The sequence below is a fragment of the Rutidosis leptorrhynchoides genome, chromosome 3 (assembly GCF_046630445.1).
Source record: "Rutidosis leptorrhynchoides isolate AG116_Rl617_1_P2 chromosome 3, CSIRO_AGI_Rlap_v1, whole genome shotgun sequence".
NCBI lineage: Eukaryota > Viridiplantae > Streptophyta > Magnoliopsida > Asterales > Asteraceae > Rutidosis > Rutidosis leptorrhynchoides.
In genome coordinates this window covers 90860386-90872446 of record NC_092335.1, presented here as the reverse complement: position 1 = coordinate 90872446, position 12061 = coordinate 90860386, and the positions used below count along the sequence as shown (strand labels likewise).

Sequence of the window (12061 nt, the reverse complement as noted above, 5' to 3'; positions counted from 1 at the left end):
GGGGTGATATACATACGTTAAGTCTAGTTACCGGGTGTCCACGGTTAAGCATATACTTTTCATACTGATTTAAATTGCTGATTGAAGCACTGAAATCTCGTGGTCTACATTACTTACCGATTACAAACTATAGCTCACCAACATTCGTGTTGACTTTTAAGCGTGTATTTCTCAGGTGCTTAGACGATGTTGCTTCCGCTGTTAGACTTGCTGTCTTGGTGTTATAGACTTGCTGTTATGGACCTGCTGTGTTAGATTTCCGCTGCATTACTTAGAGATGTCACAATCATGAAACTTTTATTTTGCATTCATAACTTATGTTATTTTCAAACAATGGCTTTGTAACGACCTTTGGGTCACATACTTATGTTAACGCTTCTATTCATAGGAAGCACGTTATCTTTTGTAAAACGCTATCTTTTTATGAAATCAAAACTGGCTTTCAAACAGCATATAGTGTTTGACCTTGTAATGATCCTGTTGTTGATGAACCGTATACGATGGTTTTATACGGGGCGTCACATCAGGCGGTTAAGGATTTTTTTGGGAACGGGCAAATGTTAAAAGAGATTAATAATACGATTATCACCCTTCTTCTGAAAGTTCAAACCGCTAGCAAGGTTACTGATTTTCGTCCTATTTCATGTTGCAATGATTGTATAAATGCATTAGTAAAATCATCTCAAATAGGATTGAAGCGAGCCTGGAGGAAGTGGTTAGTAGCAACCAATCGACATTTATCCCGGGTCGTCGAATCGCTGATAATATTCTTCTGACGCAAGAGATAATGAGGGGTTATCATCTCAATAGGGGTACTCCTAGATGCGCGTCTAAGGTTGATATTCAGAAAGCCTACGATACGCTTAATTGGAATTTTTTAGCGGAGATTCTCATTTGCTTTGGCTATCCTAAGAAGATGATCAAATGGATTATGGCTTGCGTCACCTCAACATCTTATTCTATTTGTGTGAATGGTGACTTACATGGCTTCTTTAAGGGTAAACGGGGATTGAGACAAGCGGATCCGATGTGTCCGTATTTATTTACTCTTGTGATGGAGGTGCTTTCATTGATGCTGAAGAGAAATGTTTCGATGTCAAATGGGTTTCGTTATCACCCTAGATGCGACAAGATGAATCTAATTAATCTATGTTTTGCAGATGATCTCTTTATCTTCTCATACGGTAATATGGCTTCGGTGGAGGTTATTAAAAAATCTCTAACAGAATTTAAAGAGTCCTCGGGTTTATCTGCTAGTCTTTCGAAGAGTACCATTTTCTTTGCAAATGTGCGACCTAATATAAAAAGCTCTATTTTGGCGACTTTACAAATTGAAGAAGGGTCTGTCCCGGTCAGATAGCTTGGTGTTCCTCTTGTTCTTCTAGATTACTTTATCGTGATTGCAAGATGCTAGTAGATCGAGTCTGGAATAAGATTAATGACTGGAAGAACAAATTTCTTTCGTTTGCGGGTAGAGTTCAATTGATTATTTTAGTGCTTACAGCGATGCAGCTTTATTGGTGTTCGGTGTTCATTCTCCCAGAAGGTATCATTAATGAAATCGAAAAGCTTCTCCGTGGCTTTTTATGGTGTCAAGGCGATTTAAAAGGGGTGAAGCGAAAGTCAAATGGAATGACGTATGTCTTCCAAAAGATGAGGGTGGTCTTGGTATAAAAAGGTTGAAATTTTGGAATATGGCGCTAATGACTTCGCATTTATGGAGAATCATGTCATGTAAAGAGTCGTTATGGGTGCAATGGATCCATACATATAAACTTGCAGATTATAGTTTATGGGACGTGCCTATTTCAGCAAGTGCTTCTTAGAGTTGGCGAAAACTACTACAGATTAGATCTCTGGTCCGACCATACTTCGTGTTTCAAATAGGAAATGGCAATGATATTTCTGCGTGGTTTGATTCATGGGCATCTACTGACCCATTGATTGATTTTTATCTCCACTCAAGATATAGAGCAAACAGGTTTGTCAATCTCAGCTTCTGTTCGTGATTTATGTTTTTCGAGTGGGTGGTTGCAGCTTCGCCAAAGACATCCAGCCCTTTTAAATATTGATACACCTTCGTTAAATAATAATGTTGATAAGCTGTGTTGGAAGGATGTAGATAATCTTCATTCGTGCTCAGTGGCTCGAGTTTGGGAATCCATTCGGCCTCATGATGAGAAAGTTCCTTGGTTTAATGTTGTTTGGTATTCCCATTGTATCCCGAAACACACTTTCATTTTGTGGTTGGTTATGGGTGAACGTCTCAAGACTCAAGATAAGTTGAAGCCATGGTATCTCCGTGCTCATCCAATTTTAAAATGTTTGTTTTGTAACGATAATATGGACTCGCATGCTCATCTTTTCTTTGAATGTTCGTACACGTCTCCAGTGTGGAATAAAATCCGTGGTTGTATTCAGGTTCCCCTTGGTAGTAATGGTTAGAAGAGTTGTAGAGATGCGTTGATTCCTATTGCAGGCCGTAACTCGTCTAAAGTGGTGGTGGCGAAACTTTGCTTCGCGGCTTCAGTTTATTGCATTTGGCAAGAGAGGAACTCGCGGATCTTTAATGGATCATGCAAAACGGTGGACCAGCTGTTCGAGATAATCAGATCAAATGTTCGTTTAAAGTTGATGTCCATCAGTTTTAATCCGGCTAGTCAAGTTGATCAGTTGAGGGTCGATTGGCACATTTAAGTCGTGTCTGTTGGTTTGGTTTTGTTCTAGCTGTACTCATTGTTTAGTGTAGCTAGTTGGTTGTTTTGCTGGGCTGCTAGGTGTACTAGTAGCAGCTGTTACTCTTTGTATCATTTTTTTATTATTTTTAATAATATTTGTCGGAGTAAACCCTTTACCCAAAAAAACTAATTCTATTAACGACATTATAACAGAATTAATTAAAGGTTACAAATTACTGTCCTATATTTTACAAATGTTACAAAAGTGACTATACACTTTCATAGAATGGTAGACATATCACAAAGTCAAACACCATATAATCAAAACTCAAATACAAAAAGAAGTAAACCGTAGCGAGAACAACCCTATTCACTAGCATCTTGCTAGTATACATAATTTTCATGATAAAACGAATATATACAAAAACAATATTTGAGAGTAATTTTTAGAAGGGTTATTATGTCATACTAAGAGAAGTCTTGAGTTGTACGTAGAAGGAACTTGACGTTTCAAGGTTACATTACTTTCAATGGGTCTCTACAGTTTCATATAAGAAAATGATAAATTCACGAAATATTTTGATAGATCAACCAAATTATACACTATTTATTTGCGCGTTACAACATGTGTTAAATGAATTAATAATTATAGTTTATTACTCGTAGACTCGTAGTGTATAAGTTTATTAGTTTCCGAATATCACATCAAAAGTATTATGTTCACATTTTGCGAGTGGCGAAATCAGAGATTTCATTGGTTGGGGTCAATAAATATATATTGAAACTAGCCTTTAAGAGCCCGTGCGTTGCACGGCGACTCTTAATCAACGAAACTGTATATGTAAAAATGTTATGCCAACTGAATGTTAAACACAAAATAGCGAATTCTACAAACACATAAACATTGCGATGAGTACATACAATTATGCCATACGAATGAGAAATGAACTTGATGAGTCATTAGATAAGGTATTGTATAATTATGCCATACTTCTTTTTCATTTGATTCTTCAGAGTAATAGCAATTCGATCACCCTAACACAGGAAAAAGAAACAAACTTGATGAGTCTTACCTTGCCCTCCCGACTGAAACACATGAGTTAATTGTACCCAAGTCATTCCCAATAAGCTAATTTCATATAAGTATCGAACTGTATCCTCACAGCATATATGATAACATAGACGGCGGTTAGCAGTGCTAACTTTCACCTGTTCATAGAACCAAAATGAGGCCGAACAGTACTCACAAACCCGGTCGCAATTACCAAGCTTTTTATAATCTTTAGTTACACCTATAATAAACAAAACAAATAACATCAATATACAATATAAGAAACTAAAGAGAATCCAAATAGAAATGAAATGCCATAAGTGAAAACAATCAGTTAAATACAAAACAATTAAAAACAAATATACTCACCATCAGCGTCACGAATTAACAGTAGAATTAACACCAATATTTGGTTGTCCGGGAGCGACCAATAAAGAAGCGGATTCAGACACAAAGAAAAGAACCCAAGTGCAGTATGATTACACTATATTTATTACGGGTAAACCCAACAGTAGGTTCATTACCATTAGGCTATATCCATCTCTATTAGTGATTAGGTCAATATGAATATACTTTATACTCAACAACCCATCTAGCCACCCCTTCCCATGATCTATATTCACAAACAATATATTAACTTTAAGACTTAAAATCAGACACAGAATGTTACATTAATATACATAAATAGCAATATGTGATTTTTAAAGTTTTAGTTTTTACCTGATAGAACGAAACAAATGGCGTCCAGATTCTCTGAAACATATTGGACCTTCTACACGTTCTTCTATGCATATAAAACGTCAAGTACCTTCCGAGATGCGACCTGCAGAATACCAATGAGTACCAATGCCAATCAAAATAGAAAAATTATTAAATGTAAAATTTGAGAAGGGTGAAGGCAGTGAGAACAAATACTTGAATCCCAACATTGATGGAAAATTGCGTGCGAAATGGGTCAGGTACTTAGAGCAGAAAATAGTAGTACTAACCCGTACAAATATGATGCAATCATAAAAAACCAATATTAGAAGTACTACTCGGTAATGTATATGTTTGTTCTAATGTTTTATCTTCCAAAAAATTAAACTTACAGAATGAACTATCATACAAAAACGTATACTTAGCATCCGTACAACCGCATAAAAGTATATGATAACCAATCTTCCCATAACAACAACATCAAACCCAAGATTTTTTAGTAAAAAATAACCATTAGTATAACACCTATGACACAGATATTGGGGTTTCATTCAAGATTTACATGTGTATCCCTTAGCCTCTCCAACAATGATGTTACATTAAACCTGCATATTTCCCCCCCTTATTAACCATTAGTTATAGCTGTACAGTACCACTTTCATGCATATGAAGTACTAATTAAAATCCTAACTCGAACGTCTTAATCAAAATATTATAAAACTATATAACATCATAAATTAAATCTATATCTCTACCTTATGGATAAAAAAAGAGTATCACTTCAGAAAAATTTCAAAATATATAAAACTCAATCTTTACAAAACTTCACATAAAAGTAAAGAACAGTTACATAAATAATATTAAAACTTATAGGTGAATGTGATGACCTAGAAACCTCCTCTAAAATAAAGATGTTGAATTCAATTTGTAACAAAAACTAACCTCGTTAACATTTGGTGCAAAATCCATATCACGTATGCTACAGCCGAATGCCCAACAAAATAAATCAAATGATCTTCATCCCAAAAAGGGACAACATGACACGTTGGATTTAACCTTTACGCTTTGTAAAAGGTAAACAACCAAGATAATACACCTTCATTTAACGCGTTAAGTGGAACGACATCGACACCTTCACAAACAACCAAGATAGTGTTCTTACACTCTTGCATAAAACATACGCATTTTGCAAAAACGTGCTTCTAAATATGTAATTTGTTTGGAACTCTTTGTAGTGACAATTAAAAAACTATTTTTCATGATAAAAAAAAATGTAAAGATTATGCTTACCTGTTGCGGCATCAGCGCCAACAACAGAAGACACAACACTTAAACTTGCGATCAACTCCATAAAACCACTGTAAACAATGTTTTTAACAATGTCCAGACCACGAACTTCGATTATTGTGGTAACACTTTCTGGGCCCACCACATGTCGCACGACAGTATCTGGTGAACTTTGTAAAGCAGATGCTTCAGGTTGTTGCTTTCGATTGCAATTAACGTGTCTTTACCTATTGACGAAAGACGGTAAGACGGGCAAGAATTGTTTAGGTGTTGACATAAAAGCATCCCTCCAATAGTATATGACCCGTTTTGACCCATAATCCGTTTCGACATGTTACCCTACGTGACCCGTTTGGAACCTTTTAAAAATCTGACCCATTTGACCCGTGACATAGTTTTAACCCAAACCGTATTGACCTGTTACCTTCAACAATCCAACCTGGCCCGTTACTTCACCGTACATAGCATATTAGTTGCAAAATAACTAAATTTTGAAGTACTTGACATGTAGTCACTACAGTAAACTTACTCATCTAGGTTTATGTGTAAAGATAGACTCCTTTCATTGGACTGCATCTTTGAACTCTGTCAACAAAAAATTGATGATATAAGACAAATATAGTTTGTGAAGAAAAATAATAGAACAAATTTCATAAACACTTTAAATCATATCATACCTTGCTAATAGATTTTGTTGATTCTATTCTGGTTTATTGTTAGAAATTTTTATTCCATCCTCCGGTGACTTCTAGGGTACAACTATGCAATAAAGATCTACTACAGCTACTACAAAGGGTGCATTTGAAGAGCTATATTGTCGGTGTCAATAGCAACCTCCAATGATTTCGAACCATCAAATTCTTGTGCAGTTTTAAAAACTATTACAAAAAAGAAACCAATTCACGACAAAATACGCCTTCAATAGTATATTTAGTTCATAATCATTTATGATATTTGAGATGAAAATTGCATATAGTATCATGTTGATTAATCATTAAAATACAACCATGCATACATTTTATCGACTTTTTACAGGCAACATAGTATCATTTTATATATATAGACAAATGTATAGAGATCTGAATCATACTTACAAATGGACTATATGCATGACTCATATTCTAACAATCAACACCCTACCTACAAATACAGAGATTGTATATAAGCCTACATGCTTACAAATAGACCATATGCATGACCGATATAATTACAGACAACACACTTATCTGACATGTCCACAATAAAAATTACGGCCTAGCCCGCACCTGTGTCATTTATGTAATTTCATCGAACACATAGTATACTAATCATTTAAATATGGTAAGCTGATTCAGTCTGTTGAATCGATAAACCTGAAACTGATGTAGCCAATAGAGCATATCAGCAACATAACATGGTGGATCATGAGCGTGTACATCAATTGGCCTTGGCATTCCACAGGTACGTCACGTGTAAGAGCACTTATGAATCTCCTAGAGAGTGCATTGTGCCTCATGTTTGGTACCTATCGATAAGAATATGATTAGTTCATATAAACCCAACTCCAAGATTAAGGTGGAATATTAACAGATTGAGTGGGTTGTAATTCAAGCCATAATGGGTCATTTTAATATAGCTCAAAACCGAATGTCTCAGGTACTTTCCAAAAAACACATTTTTTTTCAAAAAAAAAAAAAAAAAAAAAAAAAAAAAAAAAATCTTAAACCTGCATTACCTATGAGCTTTTTTGTAAGCTTCCGTTTTTCTTTTTTTATGAAATTTTCATTCTTTGAATGTATACATTTAAAACCCTTTATAAGCAAAGTATAACCAAGATTGACCCGTTTATAAATAAACCAAATTATCACTTCTAACAATATGACAAATGAGAAGTAAATAAGGCAATTCACATTTTTAACTTGTCTGAAGCCAACTGCATGAACAACAGACACAAAGTCGTGTAATCAATTCGTACAAGTTCGGAAATTAGAGATTTACAGAATATGTTCCATTTCACACTATATTTCTTTATGAGTTCCATTTTTCATGGTGTGAGAACTTATATTGAGTTAATAAGTGGACTTATTTCCCATTGTTTAACTGACTCTAAAGAATGATTAAAAAAAGAATGGTCAATCATGCACGACTGTAGACCGCTAATAACTCAATATTTACAACGATATTTAAGCTATCAAAGATAATTATCAAAAAATTAATTTCAATCTTCCTCATTATAGGGATAAAAATTAGAAATTAAGAATAGAAGAGTGATGCTTACATGGATAATAAGAACATGGCACTTCACAAGTATATATATAATAACGTTTTGTACATTAGATTAACAAATGCACAGTTCATATGTGCAGAATAATAACATGAAAAATTACTTATCAATAAAGTGATAAGTGACTGAGTACATACCTTATAGATGTCAAACCAATATGTTCACTTGACAAGATTCACAATGGACCTACTACCAACATATTTACCATATTGAATAAGATCCTCTTACTATGTTCACTTGGCTGTAAAGACATGGCATACAATTAAGATTTTAAAATTGTAGTTTTTTACTTTATCATCAATCAACACTTAAACAAAACACGCAACCAGCACTATAAATGTAACAAAAAAAAGTCTGAATAAATATAAGTTCAACGTCTAAGAAAGGAATATTCAAAAAGGTTAATGAAAGGAATATTCAAAAATCAAAACCAAAATAAAAAACGTTGTATAATTTATGAAATTCATGATAAAAGTAAACATAGATTAGTAAGATTAAACAGATTCGATTACCTAAATCTGATAATTGGCGCTGTATACAGATGAAACCTTTTGAGATATTTGAAACCAATAATCGCCAATGAATTGACCGAAAAATCAACAATCCGTAAATTGTTTGTAGACTGAACCCCAAAAACAAACAGATGACGCACAAAATGGTAGAAAAACCCACCGGACACGATAAGCCTGAGATCCGCCGATTTTTTTTAGTACAGAGGAATTTTGAAACAAAGTTTATATCATTTTGTGGGTAATTTAATCGCCGATCAATTGGATGTAGCGACGTTTTCTAAAACTTATTCCGGATTAACAATTTTTAGATTGGAAGGAAATGGGTTTGAGGAGTTTTTGAGGAGAGATGAAAGTAACACTGATTGTTTTTTTTTTTTTATCAACCGGAAAAGGGGTACACATATTAGTTTGTATGGACACGTGTCTTGATATTGGAATTAAGTAGTATTTTCTTTAGGTTTTAACAAAAATACACGTGGAAAATAATAGTGAGGGACAATGACAGTCTGACAAGTCAGATGTAAAGTTCATGCTTTGTAAAAGGTAGAGATATTATCAAGGCTCAAAATGTTTAATTATCATATAAAACTAGAAATAATTGTGCCGTTGGTCCCTCCATTTTACCCCAAAAAGCTAACAGCGTTCCTCAAGTTTTTTTTGTCTTTCATCGTCCCTCCATTATCACCTTTTTTGATTACGCGTCCCTTCGTCAACTTTCTGTTAAAAATGTCCGTTAAGTCATGGCATGTGCCTTGCATGTGAGGGTAAATCAGTCTTTTTACTCTTTTCTTCACTAAAATCGAGGAACCACCGGTGCAAAAATTCTTATAATTTATATATTTTTAATTTATAAATTTTTAAAAATTATAACCCATCTTCATCTGAACAACAAAGCTTGTTCTTCCTCAAAATTACAAACCCTAATTTTTTTTTTTACAAAATAAAACCAAAAACTAAACCTAAATCAACACAAACCTAATTTATCCCTAACTATACCTAATTATCAACCCTCATATTCAGCTTTGAGTAACACTGAATTTGAAATCGATATTAAAAGATATCAATTATTATATGTGTTGAACAACAAATCAAATTAATCAAATCAAATTGTCAAATCATTAAATAATAAGAAATTTCCATCATATGCGATAATTGTCTGATCAAATTCATATTTATATTAACTCTTATAAACATCATAATCACAATGAACAATTGCAATTTTTTTTAGAAATAGATGAATAAAAACCCATATATATCATAATATACAGTACAAAGAAATAAAAGGCTGATGGTGGAGGTGTGATAGGCGCGGTGATGCAATGGTCGTGCGATGATGGTGGAGGTGTGATAGGCGCAGTGATGGTGGTGGTGTGACGGTGGAGGCGGTGTGATAATGATGATTTATACGGTGGTGATTAGCAGTCTGGTGTTATTTGTGATGCGGTGATGATGAGCGGTGTGGTTCAGTGGTGATGAGCGGTGCGATGATGATGAGCGGTGTGGTGCAGTGGTGATGAGCAGTGCTGTGGCGATAAGCGGAGCAGTGCAATTGAGGAATGGGTGTGACCTGTGATGATGAGGAACAAGATGATATCAACCCACAATTTATATGCAGATGTTAAAATCAAGCTAAAATTTACATACAGATGTCATGTCATACCCCCCTAATAGGGTCGGGGGTAAATATGACTTTTCTAATATCATCTCACAGTTATATAAACGAGAACGATTCTAAATGAGACGTTTAATAAAATCAGTAATTTAATTGCAGTGGAAAATGAATTGTTTTACATGGTAAACCTAAATGTAATAAATGTTTAACAAATGCTAAAATATAAGTAATGTGGACTCCAATGCAACAGAAAGCAAGCAACATAGGGCAGCACATAAGCTATTCATCACCTGAGACAAACATGCTTAAAATGTCAACACAATGGTTGAGTGAACATCATAGGTTTAATAATTAATAAGTTTAGACCACAAGATTTATTTCAAAACATCAAAATATTCAATATGCCATGAGTTATAATATCGAGCTAAACATTAACCCCTGACACTGTACGGGTGTCGGTAATCATTCACACCCTTGACGATCGGTCAATGGGTAGAGACGTCGCTCTCAATAAGCCTACTCACAATAATTAAGCTTGCAACATTTCAATTCCAGCAATTAACGATATTATGGCGGGGATTTGCATGTAAGAATACAAGTTAACAAAGTGTCACGAAGTTGCATATCAAAAATTTAGGCACTTGTGTCTAAATTGTAAATCATTTAAAAGCAAGCATGTGTCTCACCCCAAGATTTATAAAATACATTAAAACATGTAAAAGCGGGGCTATGAGTTCGCCTTAGTAGCACAGAAGAGTTATTCCATAAGAGAAATGAATTGAACGGAAGAATGTGATCGGAATCTCAACCTAGAGTTAGAATGTATGATCAGATATAGCCTAATAGACATAAGTATACTAATTATACTAATGATGATGGTTTTCTAAAATAATTTCCATTTTCGAAAAGTTACCATTTATTGAAAGTTTCCACTTATAGTAACTTTCTAATTATAGAAAGTTCGGGTTTTAATCTATAACAAGACGTTGTACACCTTTACCCAAATATCGTTGCTATCATACAAGTCACTTGAATGATCAGTTGTTACCGGGCGCCCAGGATTCTTGACCAGAATCTATGTCATGGCATTAGAAATCCACAAGCGGTTTTCATAAGGCAACAAGGACCACCCTAGGCCATATGTAGCGGTGAGGTTCGTATATAATGCACGTTATCTTGATTATAACCTTCACATATTATAGGTGTATAGAATTTTATTATATAACTAAGTTAATTATATATATATATATATATATATATATATATATATATATATATATATATATGTATATAATCACTATTTGTATTATATAACTATTAATAGTTTAATAATTATATATGTATTATTATTCAAGATAATATTACTAACTTATGACATAGATAAATTAATACTTATAATATACTAATTACTAACACATACAATATATATAACATAATTGGTTATACTATTTGTTATTTAATTTACAAGATACTTAATAATATAGTACCTTATTAACCCAATATTATCCATAAATACCTAAATAATTAATTAAATACCTAATAATCATATACATAATTTTTATAGTCTTAGTTAATTATAAAAATCAGTAAAAAAATTTAAGAAAGTATTGTTATTACAATGTTGTATTTATATTTGTTTTTATTCTTAATTTAATCACAAAACAAGTTTAATTATACATAAAATACCAAATTAACATAAATAATTATTTTTAAAATTTTTATAAGTTTCTTACAGTTAAATAACCTGTAGAAAAATATTTATAAAAAGATATCTTTATTTTTACAATTATTTCCTTATTTACTTCTTATTTACATAATAATAGTGTTTAATTATGTTATAATTATTAATTCGACCCATAAATTAAATTTTATAATTTTATCAGCTTTAGAAAATGTTTATGAACCCATAAAAATTATTTATTTATTTTTATTACGAATTTCACCTTGTTTCTATAATTA

At 33.2% G+C, this 12061-nt stretch overlaps 1 protein-coding gene and 1 long non-coding RNA gene across 12 annotated transcripts; one reads left to right on the top strand and one right to left on the bottom strand.

The window, feature by feature from the left end:
* Positions 1-1506: 1506 nt before the first annotated feature.
* Positions 1507-2697, top strand: LOC139900191 (uncharacterized). The gene is made up of 3 exons (XM_071882983.1): positions 1507-1668; positions 2038-2323; positions 2480-2697. Exons 1-3 carry the CDS (start codon positions 1507-1509, stop codon positions 2695-2697), a joined length of 666 nt encoding a protein of 221 aa, XP_071739084.1.
* A 736-nt stretch (positions 2698-3433) lies between these two features.
* Positions 3434-8841, bottom strand: LOC139896465 (uncharacterized). 11 transcript variants are annotated; one of them, XR_011776241.1, is made up of 8 exons: positions 8491-8841; positions 8116-8219; positions 6810-6855; positions 6393-6593; positions 6245-6300; positions 5719-5942; positions 5371-5560; positions 3434-4552 (listed from the first exon to the last, which is right to left on the bottom strand). It is a non-coding gene; the product is annotated as an uncharacterized lncRNA (long non-coding RNA). The 11 variants fall into 11 exon arrangements; XR_011776240.1 differs by having other exon boundaries at positions 6393-6855; XR_011776242.1 differs by lacking the exon at positions 6810-6855.
* Positions 8842-12061: the final 3220 nt, after the last annotated feature.

What these genes read in the sequence shown, in the direction of transcription:
- LOC139900191 (XM_071882983.1), top strand. Translation starts at nt 1,507, where the DNA reads ATGCAGCTTTATTGGTGTTCGGTGTTCATTCTCCCAGAAGGTATCATT. An exon ending in AAAAGATGAGGGTGGTCTTG is followed by an intron (nt 1,669 to 2,037) that starts GTATAAAAAGGT and finishes GGGTGGTTGCAG; the next exon opens with CTTCGCCAAAGACATCCAGC. An exon ending in TGCTCATCCAATTTTAAAAT is followed by an intron (nt 2,324 to 2,479) that starts GTTTGTTTTGTA and finishes TTCCTATTGCAG; the next exon opens with GCCGTAACTCGTCTAAAGTG.